Genomic DNA, 25,198 nt, shown 5'->3' on the forward strand with positions numbered 1-25,198 from the left:
GGGGATTGCCCCGCAGCCTGGCTAGGGATGTTCATGGGTGGTTGGCCAATTCCTGCCTCCATGTCATGATCCCTAGTGTTCCTTGGAGGAACGACCCTGCAAATCCTTAGAGGTCTCCCCTCCAAATATTAGCCAAGTTGCTTAACTTCCGAGATCTGACAGGACTGAGCTACGGAGACATAGGAAGTACCAAGCAAAAGTCCTAGACAGCCAGCTTGGTGTCGTGGTTAGGAGTGTGGACTTCTAATCTGGCGAGCTGGGTGTGATTCCACGTTCCCCCACATGCAGCCAGCTGGGTGACATTGGGCTTGCCATGGCACTGATAAAGCTGTTCTGAGAGCAGTAATCTCAGGGCTCTCTCAGCCTCACCCACCTCACAGGGTGTCTGTTGTGGGGAGAGCAAAGGGAAGGCGACTGTAAGCCACTTTGAGCCTCCTTCAGGTAGAGAAAAGTGGCATACGAGAACCAACTCTTCTTCTTCTTCTAGTATTATAAGAGCAGAGCAAAAAGGGACTATTTCTTCCCATGTCCCATAGGGTTTTTATAAATCTGTATTCTGCCTCTCCTCCTCTTCTCTTCAGCTCCAAATGTCTTGTTTATCCTCATTTTGTTGCTATGTGGCATGAACAATACAGACTGAACAATAAGGTTCTTAATGGACGTGCCATTCGTACTCTGATATTACTCGGGGGGCGGGGGGGGGGGAAACAGCTGAATCTTTTGACGGCGGCACAGAAATACTTGGCGGTTCAAAGGGAAAAACCAATATGGACACATAATTCTCTGCTGGACCTCGTAGTCTTTAGGGGATTTGGCTGTTACAAGCCCGGAAAATACGAGCAAATCCGAAAGGCCGTTAGAAGTGGTTTTTAAAGTGAGGGTCGCTCTCTGAGGCGATGTTTGCATTTTTGAGGCCTGATTCATGCGTAAATTGCTGAGCCCACTGCAGAGATAGTTTTTAGGGAAGGCTCGGTCTGAATATGCAAAGAGGGGCGCAGCACCAGGTTGCTTAAACCGATGAGATAGTTTGTTTGTTTTTTGTGATAAGAGACAACTTTGTGAGTAAGAGAGGCGAGAGACCTAACAGTCCTACCCCGTTTTTAGATCAATGGTTATGTCGGTGCTAGAATGCTATTACTTATATTATTGTAAAAATTCTATGAATTTGAAAGTAGATGCCGCATAATGCCAGCCACTCTGAGACAAAACAAGCAAGCACAAGCTATGCATTGGAAGACCTTTTTAAAATAATACGGAAATTCATGATCCCTTGTCAAATCGGATCACCCAGCTGGCTGTATAAGGAGGAGGAGTAGGGAGCCAAAGCTGGCTGTCCAGATTAGAGGCTCTTAACCACACCACCACACTGGGTCTTGAAAGCTGAGCTAGCCCTTGCTGAGGCCCATGTTTCATAGTGGTAAGAGCCACAGTGGGGCAGAAACCACACGTGTCTTTCGGACCTGCCCTCTGTGGCTTCTCAGAGCACTGACCTCTGATGTGCCCCCTGCCCCAGGTTTCAGGAAAGGTGAGCCAATTCTTCCCCAGTGGAGTGTGTGGTTGGCGAATGATTCCCACCTTGAACCCACTGCTCTCAGAGGAGTGGGTAAGCTGTGAACTGCTATGCACGTGAAGCTGCCTTAGGATAGTCCGTCAAAGTAAAAATTGCCTCCTCAGACCGGCAGCGGATCTCCAGGGTCCCAGGTGGAGGAGGTCTTTGGCATCACCTGTTCTTCTATAACTGGAGATGCTGGGGATTGAACTTGGGACCTTCTGCATGGCAAGTAGATGCTCTGCCATTGATACACACACACACCTGGCTCTAAAGTGCAGGCTTCGTGCAAAGGATGAAAATAAGTGTGACTCTTTGGGTGGATGGTAACCGTGAATGTGGCTCTCAGAGAGCCACACAGCGAGTAGACAAGGCTGGGGAAAACCTGGAGATTTTCTGGATGAAACTTGGGGAGGTTTGGGGTGCTGGGATACGCAAGACCTGTAGACAATATCAACCTCGATAGACCAAGGGTACGGTTCAGTAGAAGGCAGCTTCACGTCAGGGGCTGTTGCTCATTGGTCGAGCATCTGCTTGGCAGGTTCAATCCCCTGCCTCTCTGGTTAAAAGGCCCAAGCATCAGGTGATGCAAAAGACCTTAGTCTGAGTCCCTGGAGAGACGCTGCCAGTCAGAGTAGACAAGCCTGATCCCAATAGACCAATGGCCTGACTCAGAAGGCAGCTTCATGTGTGTCCATTAGTCAGTGGCAGAGCCTCTGCTTGGCGTGCAGAAGTTCCCAGGTTCAATCCCCGGCCTTTCCACGTCAAACGGCCAGATAGTAGATGATGTGTAAGATCTCGGCTGAGACCCTGGAGAGGTGCTGCCTGTCTGAGTAGACAATACTGACCTCAAAGAGCACAGATCTGATAAGGCAGCTCCACGTGTTCCGCCGGCTGCATATAGAACATGATGAATAGCTGAAGCCTTGAACGACTACTCGGGCCCATTCCGACAGACACAGTCCCCTGAATTTTATTTCAGCAGGATCTGAATTTCCATGCCGATCTAAACTGCCAGCCGGAGTGCGCGCCCGCATACACACACGCAATATAAATTTACTAGCTGCAGAGAGCCTGTCATGACAAGGTGCAATCAATAAATCTCACACCAGTTGTGGCTTATTTCTGCATGTCAACTCACATTTCGGCATGTTGATGTCTGGGGCGCTTTCGGTACATTTTCCGCCTTTTCACCTCCGCAGCTGTGATTTTCAGGAGCCGTCGAGCGGGGCTTCTGGTAAACGCAAGAAAAATAGAAGATAAAACACCCCGCCTGCCTTTGGGGCGGGCCAAACAGGAAGCAGCGGCTTACGTTTAAACAGATAAGACAAACTGACCTGGGATGCCAGAAAGCACAGGCTTAGGAAATGGATTCCAATAAAAGGAACACACCACTTTCCAAACACTGGGACAAACAGGCGATTATTTACAAATCAGAGGTTTGCTCAAAAAACAAAGTGCCCCCCCCTCCCAACCGCAGAGTGTCAACCTTACTTCTGGGTGACATCAGCACATTGTGTTAAAAAGTGACCTTCTTCTGGACTAGGTGAGTTGAGGGAGCAAGGTGCATCCAGAAAGTGGGGACCCATAACCTGACAATCTTATTTGTGTTAAGCACGTTCAGCAAACATGCAAGACAGGCACCAAAATACAGTTGAAAACAGTAGAGAAAAAACGTGAACGAGCTATTGTGTGCTAAGGGGGTAGGCTAACCTTGTATATTGACCAACGATTTTTGTTGCAGTTGTAGCGTGGTGCGTGTGTGTAAAAGATCTACGTGTAGAGGTTGTCTGTATCAGCAGAGGATCAAGGCACCAGCTGCTTAAGGAATAAACAGTTTTATTCAGAAAAGAAACAACGCAGCCACTGAACTTAAATTCGGAGATACGCTGCCTTGGAACATGAAGGTTCCATTTAGTCGGCCGACTGCCGCTGACTAACGTATCCCCTTACGAATTTGCCAGACGCCTTCTCAGCCTAACTAGTATTGCAGCTCGTGTGAAAATGGAGGAAGGTTTAACCCTGTGCGTCCTTCCAAGGGACAGAACCAAGGTACAAAAGACCCCTTGCACAGGGTCTGTGACGCACAAACGGGCACCCTAATACACACATGTACCATTCAAGCCTGTGCCTCAAACAAATCAAGAAGGTTGAATTTTGCTTTTTTTAATTATAACTTGATTGAAAAACTGTTCTAGCAAATGGGCCAAATTTCTGGCTTCATCACACACAAAGACACAAATCCCGGCGACTGGCCCAGCGGTCGGAAGAAGTCGCTATGGCATTTCTTTTTTCTGGTCAGTTGGCAACCGCCGCTTGCGTCCGTGTGTTCCCACCCACACCCACACACAAACACCGGCATTCTTTAATCAGGCACCCGGCAAAGCTCAAGAGATACCTGCTTCTGCCTTTCAATTATTATTTCCTTGACAACGGAAGAGGCAGCAACGGACAGCGCAGAAAGGTCCTTCTTAGAGCAACCTGGAATTTCATGTCATAACAACTGTTTTTCTGCCGTGTATGTCAAAGCAAAGTGCTCTCCAGGAGGGCGAAATGGAGGGCTTTAATTATAGGGCTGCATTGTGCGTTTTGTATGTGTGCACATGCACAGAGCTTGCTATTATAAATCTGGTTAACGCTGTGGCTTTTAAGGCCGCACACACAAAACAAGGGAGGGGGGGAAGGCGCACCGTTTCAGCTAGGGTGTTTCCAGGATGAGCAGGGATCGGGGTTTCTCAAAGCGATCGGGGCAGAGTGGCGGAGTGGGGAAGAATGAACGCAGTCTGGGAAATTGTCTAGGAAATGGAAGAACCTGGTGGGCTGGTGGAGCAGGGACCCAAAGAGAAATCTTGAAGTTCTGGGTCGGCCTCCTAATTGTTGAATTACTTTGGAACTCAACCAAGCCCATTTGGTGGTGGTGGTGGTGGTGGTGGTGGTGGTGGTGGTGGTGGTGGTGGTGGTGGTGGTGGTGGAGGAGGAGGAGGAGGAGGAGGAGAAGGAGAAGGAGAAGGAGAAGGAGAAGGAGAAGGAGAATCAGGAGATGTTTTTTGAACCCTGCTTTTTACTACCTGAAGGAGTCTCAAAGTGGCTGATGATCATCTACCCTCCCCACACAACACACAACCGGTGAGGCAGGTGGGGCTGAGAGAGCTCTGAGGGCTGTGAATGGCCCAAGGTCGCCCAGAGAGTTGGATGTGGCCACCACGAGGCATCGCTTTCCGTGCCGTGAGCACCCTGCTTTTGACCCATGCGTCCGATTGAGTGAGTTTGCAAAGCGGTTACCGAATCCCGCTTCTCTGTTTAAGCAGCAAGCAGAAAACACACCCCTCTGGAAAATAAAAACACTGAGGAACCAACTAGAAAAGGCTGATGCGGAGAAAGTGAACAGAAGGAACCTCTTAAAAAAAATGGAGCTGCCCAATTAAATAGATTAGCAGCAGATTTAGGGAGGCTACTTCACGGAATGCATGATTCACTTATGAAACTCACTCAACACCTGGGGTCATGGTGGCTGTTGGCGGAAGACGGCTTTTAAGGGGAATAGGACCAATCCATGGGAGGATTGGTTGAACGGCGCCTATTACCACTGATAGCTTAATGGGCCATCCGTCTTTCAGAGGCATTCTCCTCCTGAGTACCAGTTTCTAGGAGATGCAGCCCTGGGTGAGGCAGACAACTGTTTTTTTTGTCCGGGAGGTCTTAGGTGGGTCACCTTTGGGAGAAACGGGATGCTGAGCTGGACTTATTCCAGGTTGGCGCCAGCAGAGTTTTTTCTTGCCAGCAGGGTTTAGATTTGCAAAAGGGAGCCAAAGCACCAGGCTACTTAAAAGAATAAAGCAGTTTTGTTAGGAAGAGAAACAAGATTGTATAGAAAGAGAGAGGGGAGAGAGAAGAGAGGGAGATTCCTAACTGTCTGCCCATTCTTGTACCCAGTCAGTCCATTCAACTACTGTTCTGGAGGCAAGTTGGGAAGAAGTCTCTCAAAAGAACAGGAAGCCTCCAAATGACGGAAGAGATTAATTGAAAAATATCAATAGGATCCTGATCCAACTATGCTAAATACACATCTCCTCCGAGGCCCCCTGCAGGACACTCTTTATATTCTGACCCATCATGCACACTGCAGATCTTGCACATTCCAACATTTCTTAGGTCTCTAGTCTTAGAGGTCTGTAGTTGTTTCATAGAACTAGACATTCTCGGGATTATATCATGGGAACGGTAACAATGGCTCATTGACATGGAAGAATCAGTCCCACGTGGTTTTCAGGAATTAAACTTTCTTCTTTCCCTTATCAGACCCGATTGCCTGGCTCAGAGTGGAACTGGTTGCTCTCAAAGTTTTCCCGTGTCTGTTTTGTTTGCCAAAGAACCCAACTAATTATTATTATTTTTACTTGATACAGATTTCCGTTTTTTCTGTGAAGGAAGGAATTCCAAGTTCTGTTCAGGGTCAGTCCCCCTGGACCGGATCCTCAGGACATATTCGCAGTGGTCCATGCAAACCCTTTCTGTGGCACTTCAGACAATGTGATCATTTCCCCTCGGGGGTAATATCCTGTAATTTGAAATTAACAATGGGGAATACATTACTGACTTCGAACTAAGATTTCCATCCGTGCTGAAAAGCTTTGCAGCTTGGAAGAGTTACGAGTGCGATTGTGTTGATGAAATGGAATTCTTTACACACACACACACACACACAAACTTGGTTGACTTTTAATTAAATTTTCTGGGGAGCTGGAGATATAAAAAGAGGGGGCGGGTGGGGGGGAATTAAGAGACAAGGCAATTTCTTTCAGGGTAGTTTGAAAATCCTCACCCCAGCCAGAAAGCTCAGGAGAAAAGGCTAAACCCTTCATTGGTGCCGTTCCCATAGACAATATTGAGAGGGTGATTAAAGAGGGTGGGATTCGCTGCCAGAGGAAGTAGTGATGGCCACAGGAACAAGACAGATTTCAAATGGGATTTAGATTCATGGAGGAGAGGTCTATCAGTGGCTACTGGCCATGGTGGTAGAGGGGAGCCTCCATATTCAGAGTTAGTCAACCTAAGACAACATCAGGAAAAGGCATTGACGTCTCTGCCCTGTTGTTGGCCCTCCAGGTGAACTGGTTGGCCACTTTGTGAGATAGGATCCTGGACGAGATGGATCACTGGCCTGATCCGGCAGGGCTCTTCTGATTTTCTTAGGAAGAACTTGGCCCCCATGCCCAGTTGGACATCCATAGTGTGAGACAGGATGTTGGACTAGATGGACCACTGGTCTGATCCAGAAGGACTTCTTAAGAAGGCCTCAGCCTGCGTGCCCTGTTGTTGTCCCCTAGAGGAACTGGTTGGCCACTATGTGAGATAGGATGCTGGACTAGATGTGATCCAGTAGGGCTCTTCTTATATTCTTATGACAAAAGAAGGGTTGGACTCAGGATAAGGCAGCTTTATACAGCTGGGCTTCACGGTTCATCTCCTTCACATAAACTGAAGTTTGAAAAAGGAAACTCGACAGTGATTTTCACCTGCTCGAAAATGTTGCAGGTTGTCACTCACTGTATTGTTCTGGTCCTCAGTCAAGGAAACAGCTCTCCCTGCTTCTTTTCCTTGACCTGGATGGCCCAGGCTAGCCCAGTCTATTCAGATCTTTGGAAGCTAAATAGGGTCACAGCCCTGGTGACTCTTTCGATGGGAGACTGCCAATACGGCGACCCACCTGAACCTTCCTAAATGAAATGAGGCTGGCCAAGGAGACAAAAAGCCTGAAGTTTGCAGCACGAGGAGGCCCCGGTGGAAACTGAGGGCGGGGCTGTTGCTGAGACCTGCCTTTTCTATCTGGTGGAAGCAAAGGCGCACCCCCCCCCAAAAAAAAAACATACTTGCTAAACGTTCAGCTGACAGACTTGCAAATCAACTTCCTCTCACAAATGCTCCATAAGCGTTTGCATATTCCAACCTTTCTCAACTTTTGTACTGTTGAGAAACCCCTGAAACATTCTTCAGGCTTCGAGAAACCCCAGAAGTGGCGCAATCCTGCAGAATTTGTTTGGGAAGCATAGCTGTGCACGCACCCGCCTCGGGCCCTTCCCTTTCCCACCCCCTCCAGACCCATCATCGGCCACAGAAGGTCATATCGCATGATAACTGTTTAACAAATTAAAAAATAATACTAATTAACTCCCACCCATTTGGGTAACCCTTCCAGGGCCGTCAAGAAACCTCAGGGTTTCATGAAGCCCTGGTTGAGAAGACCTGGCATGCGCTCTCACTGTAAGCTTTGCCAAAGAAAACTGAACATGTGAAACCACCATGTTCCCGATTCAGACCCGTGGCCCTCAGATTTGCTTGCTCAGCTCGACAGCCGATGTCCAGGGATGCAGGCCTTCCACACCACGGCCCATCTCATCCTTTTAAGCTGAGATGAAAGCCTGAAACCGAGACCTTGTGCTCTACCACTGAGCCTTCGTCCCCTTCCCTTCCCTTTGGAGAGGGGCAACAGCACAGCTGCAATATGAACGCCCCAGCTGCCTAAAGCAATAGCGTGGGAGCGCTCTGTACCCCGCCCTCCCTGTTTCATCAGCCACAGGGTTAGAGACTTATGCATGTTGATTCACTAATAATAGGCAGTGGCCGTAAAAATAAACGACACACACGGCCGGCCAACCTCGCCTTCTCCCCCCCGTGGAATTGCCCCTGCTTCCATCCTGCAGCTTCTATCCCCTCTCCCCCCACCCCATAAGATGGACAGCCGGCTCCCCCAGTCTGATATACTGCCTGCCTTTGAAGCAGGAAGTAGGCTGGGAAGAACTCAAGGACGCAGACGATGTCCCTTTAAGGTAATCTCCACACATCTGTGCATTACACTGTTTGGCAGATTGATGTTAATGGAAATGCACAGTTATGTTATGTAATAGAAAGCCTGTCGAAATGCAGTGATGGATGAGTTATGTGTAAGCAGAGCATTAACATAACTTACATTATTGCTTTTCCCATAATCTCGGGGAAGACACGGGAAGACCACCCAGCAAGTAGGATCGGGGGGGGGGGGGGGGAGAGAAGCGGGGTTGGGGGGAGAGACGTCTTTTTAGGGGTCCGCTACTGCCCGGTCTCAAAGCACGCCGCCAGCTCATCCAGGTGGCTGCAGCGAAGAATCGCGGCTTCGGTTAAAACGTGGATTTGTCAGAGGCAAGGCCTTGTCAAGCAGGAAATGAGGAGTCTGGACCGATCCGTGTGCCAATGTTGTGTTGCAACGGAACAGTGAGCCAGAAGGAGAGATGCACACAACCCCATCAGCATCACTACACCATCCGGGCTCGGATGAAATAGCTTCACATCTAGAACTGCTGGGGTAGGGCAAGAATACCCAAAAGTCGTGCAGGGCTGCCAGGTTCCTGCCTGCCACCAGCACGGGAAAAGATTGGCAGGGTTACCGGATCGAAATGGGGAAACCTCTGGAGATTTGGGGATGGACCCTGGGGAGGACAGGGACCTTAAGTGGGGTGCAATGCTACAGAGTCGACCCTCCAAAGCATCAATTTCCTCCAGGGGAACTGATCTCTGTAGTCTGGAGATGGGCTGTAATTCTGGGGAAATCTCCAGGTCCTGCCTTTACACTGGCATCTGTACCTGGGTGCAGAATCTCAGCTTCGTATTTTTTTTTTTGGGGGGGGGAGGAGAGTTTCTAGGATGCAGACATGGGGTTGAAAGCTCACAAGCAACTCTGGGTGAAACGCCAGCCATGAAGGCTTTCCTTCAGTTGCTCACAACCACACAAGAGTTTGCAAACATCTTTTGATTTGGAGAAGGCACCAAGGTTACACGGGCCAGCTTTCCCTCATCCCTTATTTTTCGTCTTTTAAAAGCTCTGTTCCGCGGACACACGTTTCGCTCCGCGGAAAGCAATTCCGTTGGCGTAGATTTTCGGCAGATTATTCAGTGTGCGGGTTTTCCGGGCAGCCCGACAACACTGCCTGAAGTGAGATGGTGCGTTGTTGATTTTAAAGCCCTTAGTTGAGAGAACATGCTTTCGGAAACAGGCCCATTCCTTCGGCTTCGCAGCCCTGATTATCTCAACGGGATACAAATGATGCTCAAACGGAGAACAGCACTCAGGAAAGGGGGCTGGGTTCGCATCACAGCCGATACAGGGGATGGGATGGGTCCTAGATCCAGGTGGGGAAACTCCTGGAAATTCGGGGATACAGCTTGCAGAGGACAAGGACAGCCATGGGGGACCGAGATTCAAGAGGGCAGCCATGTTGGTCTGAAGCAGCAGAACAAATATTTAGTCTGGGAGCGTCTTTAAGACCAACTAAGTTTAATTCGAGGCATGGGCCTTCGTAAGCATGCACGCTTCCCCCAGTACGGTGCCGTGGACTGGAAGAAATCTGGTCATATTGATAGACAAAGTGCGAGAGTCAATTAACCTGCAGCCTAATGAAAATGGTGAACAGATTCCAGAGATAAATAGGAAAAGCCAGCCATTTGGATTTGTTTGCCCTTGCTTGAGAGTGAATTGGGTGGGCAGCATCTTGGGTTCAACAAAGGGGTCTACCCAGGAGAGTAATGAGCAAATACAGAATCAATGGCTGGCAGCAATTAGCCCCGACGGCCCCTTCCTCTCCTCTCAAACATGGAAGCATCTTAGGGCATCGCCTTCCAATTTATCTATGGAATCTGTTCGCCATTCTCATTGCGCTGTATGTTAATTGACTCTCACCCTTTGCCCGTAAGTACGAATGGATCAATTCCATGATACTGTATCTGAAGAAGTTTGGAGTTGAGCCGCAATTTATGGGAGTGGAGTGGGGGAATCCTCAGGCCCCACCTGGAGGTTAGCATCCCTATACAGGACCCATAGGTTTCCAGAGCTAGATTTGAGCCCAGTAGGAACTCAGAGACCAACAAGATTTCCAGCGTATAAGCTTTCGAGACTCAACGGTATCTGATGAAGGGAACTTTGACTGTCGAAAATTCACATACAAGGATGGCCAAACTGTGGCTCTTCAGATGTTCATGGACTACAGTTCCCAATTCCCATGAGTATATGAGAGGCATACCCTGAAAATCTTTTGATCTCTGAGATGCTGCTGGACTTCAATCTAGCTGTTCTACTGAAAACTAACATGGCTCCCCTCCGACTCTATTTCCATGGACGGCCGAGGAGGGGGACTGTCTAAAATGGGATTTGAAAGGGGAGAATTGGCAGGTGCAGAGAAGAGAAAAGCAATTCCCTAAACCTGCTGAAGCTCCCCTGCGGAGCTGGGATTTAAAATGTATAGATGGAATGGACTGGGGAGGGGGAGGAGAAGGCTCAGTTCCGCAAGGGACTGACAATACCTTTAACGCTTCATAAACAAGATGCTTCTTTAATTTGGGTAGTCTGTTTTGACCAGCTGCAGTTCTCCAGGGCTTCTGGAGGCGTTCCCTGAGCCTGCCTTCCTTTAGCTCGAGATGTCAGAATTGGAACCTTGGACCTTCTGCCTGCAAGGCGGTTCTTCCGCCTGCAAGGCGGTTCTTCCGCCCGCAAGGTAGTTCTTCCATCTTTGATTAATGCAGAGAAACACACACACGGACACATACAGCCATGCCAATCACTCTTACAATAGCCAGAGTAGCACAGTATGTAGGAGGGGCAGTAACAGGGATGCCAGCTCTGGGTTGGGAAATACCTGGACACTTCAGGGCTGGAGTGGGTGATATTTGGGGCAGGGAGGGACCATCCCTAAGTGGTAAGAATATCAGACTAAGAACTGGGTTTAAATCCCCACTCAGCCACAAAACCCACAAGGTGAATTTTGGCCTAACTTCCCTCACAGGGTTGTTGTGAGAACAGAGCAGAGAATATTGCAATAAATTAAAATGGAATTGATGGGGGGGGGGAAATATCATCTACTGTAGGGGCCCCTAACCTTTGGGGACTATGGGCACCTTCAGCATACTGACAGAGGGGTGGGTGGGCGTAACCACAAAATGGCTGCCACAGGAAGCCCAGCCAACCACAAAATGGCTGCTGCAGGAGGCCAAGCTGTATACGCAGCAGAATCCCAAGTCCAGGAGAAAAGCAGGGTAATTAAAAATGCACTGAGAAAAAGGAGAGAGAATGAAACAAGCGCTGGGATGGGAGCTGCCGCTGTTATTTAAATTTCCCTTATCAATCAGATCCTCAGTGGCCACTCGGAAGCACTGTGGAGTAAGCGCTTCACCCGGCCCCACTTACTTCCTCAAAACCCGTGGTGGGCACCACGTTAGGGACCCCCGATCTACAGCCGACTGGCTGACAGTGAGAGACAGCAGCTGGCCTCTCCTACCAGTTTCACAGCAGAAGCCAAGGCTCGTGGGTGACGCTTCCCCAGCGTAGCCCCACGTCGGGTGACTCCAGTGCCCCGGATTGTAATGGGCCCGGACGGGAGTCGCCGGGCACTGCTGGAGAACCTGCGGGAAGAGCTGAAGGTCGAGGCAAGGACGGCAGTGGCCGACTGAAACGGGAGCTACTCTTTGCGCCTTCCAGGAGGCCCTTTGCCTTGGCAACCGCACAGCCAGCCGCCTCCGACAGCTAGGAGATGGCCACCGGTTGCTCCGGGCAGCGCCTCCACCGTCCTTCCGCATTACACTTTTGACATTTGCATCTGTGTCGAGTCACGTCCCCATCGGCTCAATATCAATCATACTTCTGAGCAGCCGCCCGACAGACCAGAATGCCACCTCGGCCGATGCTGAGTCTAGTCTCAGGCAGGTTGGGCTATTTAGGGGAAGGGAGAGTGCTCCCCCCCCCCCCATTAGAAGAAGCAGGAGCTGGGTTTTTTTGCCCCCTGCTTTTCACTACTTGAAGGAGTCTCTGAGTGGCTTACAATCGCCTTCTCTCCTTCCCACAACAGACACCTGTGAGGCAGGTGGGGCTGAGAGAGCTCTGAGAGAACTGCCCCGATATCACGGCTTGGTCAGAACAGCTTTCACAGTGCTGTCGCAAGCCCAAGGTCACCCAGCTTGTCCACTCTCCTAACCACTACACCAAGCTCTTTCTCTCTCTCTCTCTCTCTCTCTCTCTCTCTCTCTCTCTCTCTCTCTCTCTCTCTCTCTCTCTCTTCTCTCTCACCCACCCACCCATACCTCTGGCTGCTTTTGCACTGCTAAAATCACCCCCCCCCCGTGTTTGACCCTAAGGAATGTGTTTTCCTTAAGCTGCCACAAAGCTGTCTGTGGTTCTTACGCCACGGACAAACGTCCAGTGGAGCCTGGAAGCGTAAGGCACTTTAAAAATATGTGCTTGTCTTGTCTATAATCCTATATCCCAGAGGGAGCTTTTTGAACCTGGCTGCATGTCCCTTTCCCCATCAGAAATCCCTGCCCTGCCCTGCCGAAATCTGAAACGCACCGCTGCTTTCAGGCTCAGCAGTTCTCACCATCTCCATATATTACTTTTTATATATAAATAAAACCGCCGACTCTAAAGCATTACAGAACATCAGTTATCTTTGAAGGAATGAGTCCGGATGCAAAAGGAAAAAAGAACCATCTGGGTCAAGGGAGCAATTGAGAGATCAGAGATAGAGAAGCAGCTGGCATGGAATTTATTTACAGGCCAGTAAATCTGGAAGCTTTGAGCTACACAGAGTCACAGCGGGTTCCCCCCTGAGATGGTTTACCGAGCATTCTCCCAACTAACCAAGGGGAAGCTAACTTTTTCAGCCAGATACTTCAGCGGGTCTAACTGCAGACGGAAACGTAGGCATCGTTTTTCTTTGTGACATGAAGACCTCTGCAGGCCAATTTCAACGTGCAAGAACAGTTGTTAAAAAAAAACAAGAGAATGCCAGTTCTCATCTTTGCCTAGAAGAAGAACATCAGAAGAGAACTGCAGGATGAGACCAGGTGTCCATCTGGTCCAGCATCCTGTCTTACACAGTGGCCAACCAGTTTCTCCAGTGGGCCAACAGCAGGGCACAGAGGCCACGGCCTTCCTAAGAACATCAGAAGTGCCCTACTCTAACACTGCTGCTCCCCCCTGCCCTTTTTTGCCATGCAATCTTCCTCTGAGTTTTTTTTTTGGTGGCGCTATAGCACTGAAGTCCTATATTGGTTTAGTGCTATAGCGCTCAACTTAGAATGTTTTTAAAAAAAACCCTGAGGAAGATTGCACAGCAGAAAATGAAAGGGGGAAAGCGGTATTGTAGGAAGCACTATGAACATTTTAAGCAGCACACCACAGCGATTCAGGCGCACAACAAAGGGGTAGAAAATGGAAGAAAGCAGTGTCCCTCAAAAGTGGCTTCATCAAACTGTCTCTTCACAGAGTCATTAGCTACCTTTATATACTGTGCCAGAGCTCCACCTCTCACCAAGTGGTCAGGTGACCACTGAGCTGCTGTCATTCTCCAAGGTCCTAGCTTCCTATGTGCCACTGGCTTCTTGCCAGCTAAATCGGTTGCTGGCTTCTACACACCTTGGCCCTTCTCTTTGCACAGTGGAAATTTTTTAAGTGGCATCATGCGGCAGCTGAAAGAACCCTTGTGGCTGAGGGGCACCGTTGGAATTACGTAAGATCTGGAGTTCAAGGTTTTGCATTTTCCCTGCCAAGTTTGTATGCTGGGGAGAACTGGAGCTACAAAGCAATTTATGTATGAATTCACCCATTCCAAAGACAGAGGGGGGGGGAGGAGGGAGGGGGGGGAGAGGATTAAAGCTAAAAGCTTTCTTCTGTGTCGAGCCCAGCAGGTCCAGGCATGCTGTATATTACAAAACCTAACACAGCAGCCTTTTTAAAACCCCTGGAGGTATCCAGAACGGCGAGCTTACTCACCTTGTCACTTGAGTGGTGGAAACCGATGGAGAATACATAAAGGGATTCTTCTTACAGAATGCCAAGTTGGCAAAGATGTGCGGAGGGTGTGTTGTTTATCTGCTCTCTCCCCAAATGATATTCTAATGGCACTTTATTTCCTGTGGCAGATTAAACATAACGTAAACTGAACAGACCAAATACTACAAGGTGCCATATCAGCACAGAAGCACGTAGATTTGGAGCACCCGCCTGGCAATTTCCATTTTGCAGAAACTTTTTTTTTTTAAGGGGAGGGGTTGTCTGCTGACTTTCAAGGAACTATGTGGCAGAACCTTGATTCAAATGAGCCCCCCCCCTCCAGCTTATGCTTTTGTCTGCCACGCACACTTCTAGCAGTACTCAAACAGTGACCTCAGGTTAAACAAACACACTAAATCAGGATAGATGACTGTGCTTGGCCAGACACCATAGGTGCAATTCAAGCCGCAGTATGAGGACATAAGAAGAGCCCTGCTGGATCAGGGCAGTGGTCCATCTAGTCCAGCATCCTGCCTCGCTCAGTGGCCAACCAATCCCTTCGGCGGGCCAATGAGAAGTCACAGAAGTTGAGGCCTTCTGCTGATGTTGCCTCCTGGCCCTGGGATTCAGAGGCTTACATGGCCCTGAACGGAATTTGTGGTAGGGGCTGCACTTTCCTGGGTCACTTCTCACTTCTTCAGACACGGCTAGCATGTGACTCCACCATCTGTCCTGTATTTTGGAGAGTGATTTCAGTTGCCCAACGACATTAGCAGGTGAATGACAATAGCGGACAGGAATGTCATTTTCGCTTCATTTTGTCACTCTGTTTCTGATGAAGTGGGCATATGCATGGAAGCTTATGTCTTGAACAAAACCTTCTTGGTCTTAAAGGTGCCGCTGGACCCGAACGTCGTCCTGCTGCTTCAGACCAACATGGCGACTCATCTCCAGAGACACTGACGGGTAGGAACAAGGAGTGCCAACTCCGGTTTGGGAAATCCCTGGAGATTTATGGGCGGAGACTGGGGATGGTGGGGTTTGGGGACGAGAGAGAACTCAGCGGGGTATAATGCCATGCACTGCGTAGTGCAGGGGGCTGGACTAGATGACCCATGAGGTCCCTTCCAACTCTATGATTCTAGTCTATGATTCAAAGCAGCGAGACTATCCAGAGGAACTGATCCTGGGACTCAAGATCACCAATAACTCTGTGAGATCCCCAAGCCCCCAGAGGAGGTTGGCCAACCCTAAACTCAGCCTGAGCTTCTGAGAATGTGGCATCAATGTGGAAGCCGATTCCTCCCACCACCAAGGGCACAGCCCGCCTGCCAACATGACACAAACTAATAACAAGGACTCTCTCTCCCTCTCTCTCCCTACTATTATAGATTTTGGTGCCTGAAAGAAAATCCATACACCTTTTTCCCCAATCTTAATGGCAAAATTATAAATTAAATAATCTACAATTTTCTGCCTTTCTCTGGCACTCTAAAATGCACTGCCTGAGGCAGGCCTCCTCACCCTGGCTAATGGTAGGGCTGGCCCAAGTGCAAATTGCTCCCTCCAGAGAGCAATTTGAGGATAAAAAGCATTTGAGAATAAAAGCATAAGTTGTGAAAATGCCCTAAACCCTATAATGTAAAGGCCGTGTGAATATTTTCTGTAATAATGTGGCACATTTCTGTGAGTCTAGCGGCTTTTTCCCCCTCCCGAGTCGCTTCGCATGGAGAGGGCAGGGACCGTCGGGGAAATGGTGAGGGAGGGAGCAGATTGTGTTTGCGGAACTGGCAAATCATACACTCGGGAGACCGATTCCTCCCCACCCACCCCTTCTCCAAGTCTCCTTCCCTTCGAAACCCCATAGCCGGCAGCTTTCCTCTCATTTAGACAGCCTCCGGCACCTTGGATATAACTGGTGACATCGGCCATCCTCATGCCAGGCTCCGCCCTGGTTCCAGGTCGATTTGCATGTCGGGCAGCCCACCCACCTCCGCGGCACAGGGGGGATTCGAGAAGGGTGCAGACAGGGGTGCTTCAGGGATGGGGCCTGCTTTGAAGAAGTGGAGGAGGGGCAAGGAAGGGAAAGGGTATAGGAGGAAAATGGGGGCAAAGCTGGTGGGAAAGGAGAGGTGGGAATGGAAATGCCTTCTTGAAGACTCTGTTTGCATACGTGGGCCTGGACTGGTTGGGACTGCCTTCAGCCCCCCGGTCCAGGCTGGTTCTACCCCGGGGCCAAGATCAGCAGGCGTCTAGGGTTGCCAGCTCTTGGTTGTGAAAGACTTGGAGATTTGAGGGGTCGAGCCGAGAGTGGGCGGGATTTAGGGCAGGGAGGGACCTCAGTGGCATATAATGCTACGGGGTCCACCCTCCAAAGAAGCCCTTTTCTCCAGGGGCTCTGTTGCTGGAGATGAGCTACGATGCCCCAAGGACTGCTCCAAGGTTTTTGGGTGGCCAAGGCAAGCAGACACCTTGGCACCCATCATATGCAGCCGTCCATTTTCTACACTGGCTAACCAGATGTTTTTGAGAGGCCGACGGACATCCGTCAAAAGGCGAACTGTGAACCCCAAGCGGCATTCCGACATACGCAGCCTTTGCATACGGAGGTTACGTTCCAGCCTCCGACACAGACCCCTTCTCCGTTACTCCCTCTAACCTTCCGTTTACAATTCCAAGAAACGCACTCTTGTAACCATCAGGAAAGGTTTTACTTGATCAACGAGTCTATGCAGTGAAAAAAAAGACCAACTCGTGTATGGTATGGAAGATACTGTGTTTCCAGGGGAAAGATCTTGGTTTTGTTAAACAGGAAAGAGAGCAACAGAAGGGCACGGATGAAATTAGGGAAGGCTGGCCCATAACCCATTTTCAGAGACTTTTTGGGTCAGCTGTGGAGGATGCCTTCTGTGAAGGCTCCCAGAATCCCTGGCAAACCGGTGTCTACAGCTTTTGGCAGACATTTTCTTGTGATTTTTCATTTCCTCATTGGCCCACAGATGCAAATGGAAGCCAAGGGCACAAGAGAGAGAGAGAGAGAGAGAGAGAGAGAGAGAGAGAGAGAGAGAGAGAGAGGCAGGCAGAGATGAGAAAAAGCTCGATGCGTTTCCATCCCTCAGCATCATAAGAGTTCTGAGCCCTGGATCAATATCTGATCTTTCCCTCTCCAACCTCGGCATCTTTCATCTTGTTGAGCGGCGGAGTTAATCTCCCGCTGTCAGATCGATGTCAGAGCTCTGGCATTAACGCTTCAGGGCCCAGCCACGGACGGTCTCCGGCAGCCAGCCCTTCACGTCTAGGCGTGGACCCCAAACTCTCTTGGAGGGAGTTACCTGCACGCCACAGGTGAAGAGAACGGAGGTGCCTGTCATTTTTGCTTCAACGTTTTTATTTCAATTAAACAGCTGGGAATTAGATTCCGGGGACCCAAAGGTCCCAACGAGCAGGGGCAGCTGGTCAAGTCGGTCACGCACCTGAAGTCTACAGGTCTTTCCCAACTTCGGGCTCACAACGCTAATCCCCGTGGACTTTAAAAGCAAACAGCCCGTGCAAAAATATCTTCCCGCCCCCAGATTCTAAATTGAGAATTAAAAAAAAAAATTAGGTATTTTTTCCGTTCTCTCCTTCCAAGCTAAACCGTCAAAACTTTTGTTTCCCAAGAGCCAGAGAGAGAGAAGAAAGTCAAAATATGGCAGGGGGTGGGAGGGAAGGAGAGGGAGGACGAAGATGCCAGATGTTGGCTGTTTGTTTGTGAGCCATTGGGGGGGGGAGCAGAGCACAGACAAGCTGGTTAAACACAACGTTGTCCCTGTGACCCCTGCAGAATTAGATGGTTCCCATCTTGCTCCTCTTGGCTCTCCGTCACAGCACACCCTGTCAGACGGGAATCTGAAGGCAGAGAGAGCTACTCGTGAGGAACCCCACCAAGCAGCCAAGAGAAAAGTGGAAGCACCCCCTGCAAATAAAACAAGGAGAATTCAGCAGAGCTCCTTCTCTGGTTTCCAGGTGCAGCATTCAGACGTACAGAACGCGTTTCACTGCCCCTAAATAATGCACTTGCGAGCCACTTCCAACGCAACTGGGTTTTACTGTGTGTGTAATGGCAGGAACCCACTTGCAAACGGTCGCAGGAGTGGGTCAAAACCGCATTATTTCAGACGTGTGGACGTATGCAGCCTTACCGGCGACGGAGGACTCTACCCCTGGATTCGACTAAATCTGTGGAACATACAAGCGAGGTGTGGCCTCTAAATTTTTTAACCTGTAGGTTTTTTTTTTAGCTTCATTAAAAATAGTCTGAACTTTGGACAGTTTGAGCAACTGGCTGGTGAATCCACAAGCTGGCAGAGCAGGAGATCCCACGCTGACTCCAGGCTGACCCTGCTTAGCTTACATCAGGGGTAGTCAAACTGCGGCCCTCCAGATGTCCATGGACTACAATTCCCATGAGCCCCCTGCCAGCGTCCGCAGTTTGACTACCCTTGGTTACATCTTAAGGCCTCCGAAGCAAGGTTGGTCAAGGCTTTCCTCTGCAGAGTCTTCTTTGGTCCTTCCAAGTCCTGACCCTGCTTCGCTTCTGAGAGGCTATACCATTCCGCATTTGCTTCGGCTCTGCAAAGGCATGTCCATAAAACAGGATATAGCATGTAAAAGGGCGGAACTGGCCATCGCTACACAGTTCTCCCATTATGTCCTTATGGACCACACCTTCCAGCAAGGCTGGTTATCTCACCAAGCCACCCAGACCACTGATTGGGGTGGCACAGGGAGAAGGACTTGGCTCGCTCCTGGGCATCTACGGCATGTGCAGAGACTGGCATAATCTCCTGAGCCCACCCTATTGCGACCCAGGTCCGGGCCAACCCCCTACAACCATGCCACAGTCGTCTTAGCTTGGATCGGGCCAGGGGTATCCCAGGCCCCAGGACGAGGGGATGAGGGTGCCAACTTAGGGCAACGAACTAGCTTGAACCAGCCCTGCCCTTCAGAGGCATACAGAGAAGCCCTGTTAAGGACAGCAGGTTACGAAAAGAGACAGAGAGAGCCCGCGTGGGACACCGTCTGTCGAAACGAATGAGAACATTCCTAGAGGACTTCCAAATGGAAATGGAGAGTCTCCCCCTTTGCGATGCCTGCCTGGGGCACTGAGGAATCTCTGCCCTGTTTCCATTGAGAGGAACCGCCTGGCCTGCTTGATGGCAAGGCAGGCCCACCCCCCTCCTCCCTCTGCTCGGTGGCAAAGCTAAAGTCTCCGCGGGCCCATCCCATGTGCGCCAGTGCTGCCAAGAGAGGCTACGCTAGTAAAACAACAGGAACCGTTTTGATTTATTGTCCCCGAGAAGAAATAGAGCATGCCGAAAGAAAGCACAGGAAACCTTGTGGATAATAAATCTTGCTTTAGGAGCCGAGATAAAGAAAACACACTTCCATTCTTGGAGGGAGGCAAAGGGAGGCGTGGGGGGGGGGATGCTGTTGGGTGGGCTGCCCACTAAACATGCAAGGGAAGGTTATTTTCCTAAAAGCAAGGGGGATGCGCAAGGCCATAGTTGTGAGACACTCATAGTTGTGAGACATTCCTGGACAGCTCAAGGCCGGTCCTCCAACTTCTATTGCCCCATAGCGGCTGCTTTTCCAAACTTTATTCCCGGGAACAGTTTCCAAATCAACACATGTGAGCATGTGAGCGCATGAAGCTGCTGTACACTGGATCAGTCCCTAGGTCCATCAAGCTATCCAAGGTGGAGCTGAGGCTCATCGCATCATCTCCTGCCTGATTCTTTTACATGGAGATGCTGGGGTTTGAACCTGGGACCTTCTGCATGCCAAGCAGATGCTCCTCCAGTGAGCCACAGTCCCTCCTGAATTCACCTCTTCTGCACACGCAGGTGGAAAGGTGGCAAAGAGATGGCTAAACTCACTTATTGGATAAAAGAAAAAACAGTAACTAAATTTACTGCTGACTGGCAAACCCCTTATTGACTTTCTGCATGTAAGGGGAAAAATAAATTGAGGCTTGTGGTTTTGCGTATTAAGGAGTCTCATATAGAGAATAAAAATAAATAGGAAAAAAATGTGTATTACCTTTCTGGTAAATTTAGAGTAAGTAGGTATATATTTGGTATAACTTTGGTTTCATTTGCGTTTGTTTTGGTCGCTGAGAAATTCGAAAGCTATACCTGATACCTTTATTTTTAACTGTGCCCCCCTTTTTTAAAAAATCTGTTTTTTCTTTCTTTGTTGAACTTTTTATCTTTTTGTACAAAATTTCTAATTTAAGAGAAAACACGCTAAACAGAAGATTTTGTCCCTCCAGCCCAGTGGCTCTCAACCTGGGGGTCAGGACCCCTTCGGGGGTCGAGCGGCCCTTTCACAGGGATCGCAGCAGGGCAAGCAGCTTGGCGGGGGCGGGGGCGCCATCCACACAACAGCCTTGTGGAGTAGATCGAGATGGAGCGTTCGTCTATCCAGAGCAGTGGAAAAGATCGGCATGGTGGGACAAGAGGCAGATCTGAACTGAGAAACACCAGGGGGGAAAAAACAATTTATAATACAATCATGAACAATGGATCTTCACGCCATTGCTCAGTGTAGATTTAATTTCTGTGAAAGAACCCTTGCATAATGTCATGGTTGGGGGTCACCACAACACGAGGAACTGTATTAAAAGGTCGCGGCATTAGGAAGGTTGAGAACCACTGCTCTAGCCCAACGTCGTTCTCTCTGACAAGAAGCAGCTCTCCTAAAGCGGAAAATCAACACTAGGAATTGGGATCCTTTTCAGGCAAAGCACGCACTTTGCCACTGTGCAATGGCACCTTGTAAATTTGCTTGTAAGGTAAACCTCTGGCCTCACAGTGTTCTGCTGAGGCATATAAATGAACCTTTAGGCTGTGGGAGCAACTCCTGCCTCTCGTGGGAACTCTCCTAGGTCATGAACCCCTTTGCTTGCCATTACAGGATAGCTCTCGATTTCATCACCACCCCCACCACCCCACCCCCGGGGCCATATGGTGTTCCACAGGTTCTCAGGTCTGTCGTGGATGAGCCACTGCCCCGGAAAATAGCCACGGAAGATCCAACACTGGTCACTTATGGGGAGCATCAGAGAGTTCACACTGCACACTTGAGGGGCCGGTGCTGGATTAAAGGTTAAAAAATCTCCAGTGTAATAAGTTACGATACACAGCTAGATTAACGAACCGTACCGCCTCGGCGCAAAACAGACGTAACCTATTAAGCCAAGCCCGTTAGGATTTCTTTAAGATTTTGGGTCGGAAAAGCATGGCCTAGTATGACGGCATGTTTGTTGTAAATAGAGAGGGCAAGAAAATTGTTCCAGACTCATTTAATATTTGGAAACTGCAGCGTGGTAACCTTGACTCGAAGGTTAAATCCAGCCTCCCCCTAATTACTCTGGGAGCGAGGATCTCAACACTGGTCATTTGGCAAGGCCAGCTGGCGGAGATGCGCAGTATAGAAGTTTGGGCTCAAGGCCAAATTGTCCAACCTGGTCTGGAAGAAGTTATGCTGCCAGGAAGAAAAATGGACACCTGGGGGATGGGGAGCTAGGAAAGCAGTACTGCCACATGATTCCTCCTGGGAACAGCAGAAGAAGGGATGGCTGGAAGGAAAGGGACATCCAACCCGCAGAGACCTGCTGGCCAGGAAAGCAGCCCTACTGGGGTGCCTCTGCAGACCGCTGCCATCCAAACAGGCTGGACCGGCCAGAGCGGGCAAAGCAGCCCCACTGCTTTGCCCCTCTCAAAAGCACCACAGACACCGGACTGCATGTCCACCCTGATTGCCATACCCTAGATATGCCCCTGGGCAACCCTAATTTCCAGTCCAGAGAAGCAGTAAGGGTGGGGAGAGAAAACAGCAGGCTGAGCTAGGGAGATATTAGCTGGTAATTAATATAAGGGAACGGAGTGTACTCAAACCATGTACCACAGAGAGAGAGGGGGGGGGGACACGAGGAAGACAATCCAGAGAATGCAAGAGGAGGTACGAATTGCAAACACAACGGAACAAAGTTTATGAATGTTTTTCAACTTCTTACTCCCCGCCAACGTCCATTTTTCACGCCCCCCAAAAATAATCTTCCGATTCGCCACCTCTGTCCAAAGAGCAGTCATCGTGCCTGTTGCCACAGCCCTTGACGGAACTTCACAATCAATAGTGCGAATATTAAAAACCATAAATCTGACCAACCTTTGACACCGGCGCCGTGGCTCCCTTGGCCGGACTTTGCAGGCATGCTTTTTCACCCGGGGAGAAACTCGAGGGGCTTCGGAACAACCTCCAGATTAAAGGGTCAATCTATTTTCCCGTTGCTCTTTGCCCACACGTACGGGTGCCTCTTCCGTTGCTGGATGATGGGATCGCTTGGGACGCTTAACAAAAATGTAATAAGAGGACGAAAAAAGGGCTAGCAAATCTCCAGGGTGCAACTCTGCTGTGCGAAGAGATCCTACTAACAGAAGGTAGATCTCACCGCAGTGACTGAAAGCAGACTTTAAGTAAGACTTAGGCGGCTCAAACGATTACAGAAATACACCACCACCAGAAGACACTTTTTGACTGCTGAATGCCAAACATGCAGCTGAATAAATGGAAGGAAGGAAGGAAGGAAGGAAGGAAGGAAGGAAGGAAGGAAGGAAGGAAGGAAGGAAGGAAGGAAGGAAGGAAGGAAGGAAGGAAGGAAGGAAGGAAGGAAGGAAGGAAGGAAGGAAAAAGGGAGAGATGGAAGGAAGGAAGGAAGGAAGGAAGGAAGGAAGGAAGGAAGGAAGGAAGGAAGGAAGGAAGGAAGGAAGGAAGGAAGGGTCCTCAACGTGGCGCCCACGGGCACTGCAGCACCAGCCAACACTTTTCCTGGTGCTTGCAAAATGTCTTTTTGAAAGAGGTTGGAGCCAAGAGAAAAGGCCTGCCTTGGGACAAGACACACATCACTAGAAAAGATAATAAGGCTAGGAAAAGCCAAAGGCAGCAGGGAAAGGAGACTGAATGTGGGATGATATAGACACAATCAAGTCTGACCAAGGCTGTTAACCAGAGGGCGTTTGGGAGCTTGTTAATTCGCAGGGTCACCACAAGCTGAAACTTAACACATGCACACAATGATCAGTTCCATTCCCTCGGGGCATGCAAATGCAGCTTAACTCCGGCATGTGTGCATACATGAGTTCAAAGAGCCAATGCCTGACTCCTCTTCCTTCTGCCTTTAATGGCCCTTCCAGGCAGGGACCGTGGCCTAAGGGGCTTGAATGGAAAGCTGTAGCCTGCTGGATGCAAAAGAGAAACCCCTGGGAAATAAGCATTCTCCTCTTAATTTTTATTTAAAAGGAAGTGGCCAGGTTTCTTAAACACTCAGCAAACTTAGAAGAGTCAGGGCAAGACAGATTGTTACTGAGCATCAACTAGCAGAATACGCCACGGGGAGAGAAAACCAGGCAGAGGAAAGTTAACCATTCACGTGCCACCTACGCCGCTCTTTGGGACGAGACTGATGAAAGCGACCCAGAGCGAAGTTTGAGTCCAGCGGCACCTTTAAGACCAACAAGTGTGCACGCTCGCAAAATCTTATCCCCAGAGTTAAACTGGTTGGTCTTGAAGGTGCCACGGGACTCCAACTTCATTCTGGAGAACTCCAGAACAAAGTGTGGTCGTCTTACCTGACTCTACCTGCTTACTTCTGCTGCTGCCAAGAGCCATCGCGGGCTCTGTGAAGGCATCCGCCTTACGCAACTCACCTGGCCGGATGCCACACCAGGTAAGGCCTGCAGATATCAGGAAATGAAAGCAAGGGAAACCCCAAAGCTAATGTTTCTCGCTCATATACCGAGAGGGCGCCAACAATCTGTCAGAGCGACAGCAAAGAGCGGGGGGGGGGGGGGGGGAGAAGAGAAACACACAAGAGATGTACTTGTGAGGCTGTGCCTAAACGAGCTTTCTAGAAGGCGGTAAACCCCATTCGGGGGGGGGAGAAAGACTCCTCTGCCACAAGGGACAGGGCGGCGGCAAGCATCGGGTTAGGGCAGGGGAGGCATCCGGAGAGCAGGACCCCGAGTCTCTGCAGCAGTTTGGAGCGGCTTTGTTAGTTGCAGACAGCGACGGCTGCTTCAATCATAACAGCAGCGATATTGACAACTGCAGAAAAAAATTGATAGTCTGGTCAGCAGGCACTGCAGTAGGATTTGGACAGGGGAGGGGGAGGCAGGGAGAGGAGGAGGGAGAGAGAGGCTGTAAGCCAGCAGCAGGGTCCACACAGCGGTTGCAGAAGGACCCAGGTTTGAATAATTCGTGCGTGTCTACCGTTTGGGTGGCAGAACTAGGGAGTCTTTCAGTCAAAACACACCTGGAGGCAAACTGGACGACTGACATTCAGCACGAGGCAGGGTTTTTTTCTGTTTAAAAGTTCCGGGTCCGGAAGCCAAAAATCGGCGATCTGATTAGGGGACAAGCCATGTTTTCCCGATAGTCCTTGGACTGACAACTCAGGTTTCTGGGGCAACATGGGTCTTGGATGCATAATGCTTCTTGGCCATTCTTTACGATGGGGTCAGATGTCCCTCCCCCTTGGCTTTTCCCCAGTATAGTCTGCGACACTGGTGCGGGGCAGAGTTCCCCAACGTGGTGCTCGTAGGCACGGCAATGCCTGCTGAGCTTCTTGGAAAATAGGGTGGGCCAATATATGGCAGGGCTTGATACTGAGAGCTGCTGTGGTGTAATGGTTAAAGCGTTGGCCTAGAATCTCGGTAGACTCAGGTTCAAATCCCTACTCTTGCCTGCAAGGTGACTGGTTGACTTGGCCAGTGACGGGCACTCAGCCCAACCCACCTCACAGGGGTTTTGTGAAGATA

The 25,198-nt window shown here is 49.8% G+C and overlaps 1 protein-coding gene and 1 long non-coding RNA gene across 2 annotated transcripts in view; both read right to left on the reverse strand.

Moving 5' to 3' along the window:
• The window catches only part of FBXL18 (F-box and leucine rich repeat protein 18), an 80,635-nt gene that overhangs the window by 3,513 nt on the left and 51,924 nt on the right, over window positions 1–25,198 (reverse strand). Inside the window, exon 5 of the mRNA XM_077317220.1 lies at window positions 2,691–2,783. Coding sequence (XP_077173335.1) covers window positions 2,691–2,783 — 93 coding nt within the window. The remainder of the gene's footprint in view (window positions 1–2,690; window positions 2,784–25,198) is intronic.
• Window positions 5,633–23,504, reverse strand: LOC143827561 (uncharacterized). Its single transcript, XR_013227352.1, has 3 exons — window positions 22,551–23,504; window positions 14,340–14,479; window positions 5,633–6,107 (listed from the first exon to the last, which is right to left on the reverse strand). It is a non-coding gene; the product is annotated as an uncharacterized LOC143827561 (long non-coding RNA).

Source organism: Paroedura picta, chromosome 17 (genome assembly GCF_049243985.1).
Source record: "Paroedura picta isolate Pp20150507F chromosome 17, Ppicta_v3.0, whole genome shotgun sequence".
Lineage (NCBI taxonomy): Eukaryota > Metazoa > Chordata > Lepidosauria > Squamata > Gekkonidae > Paroedura > Paroedura picta.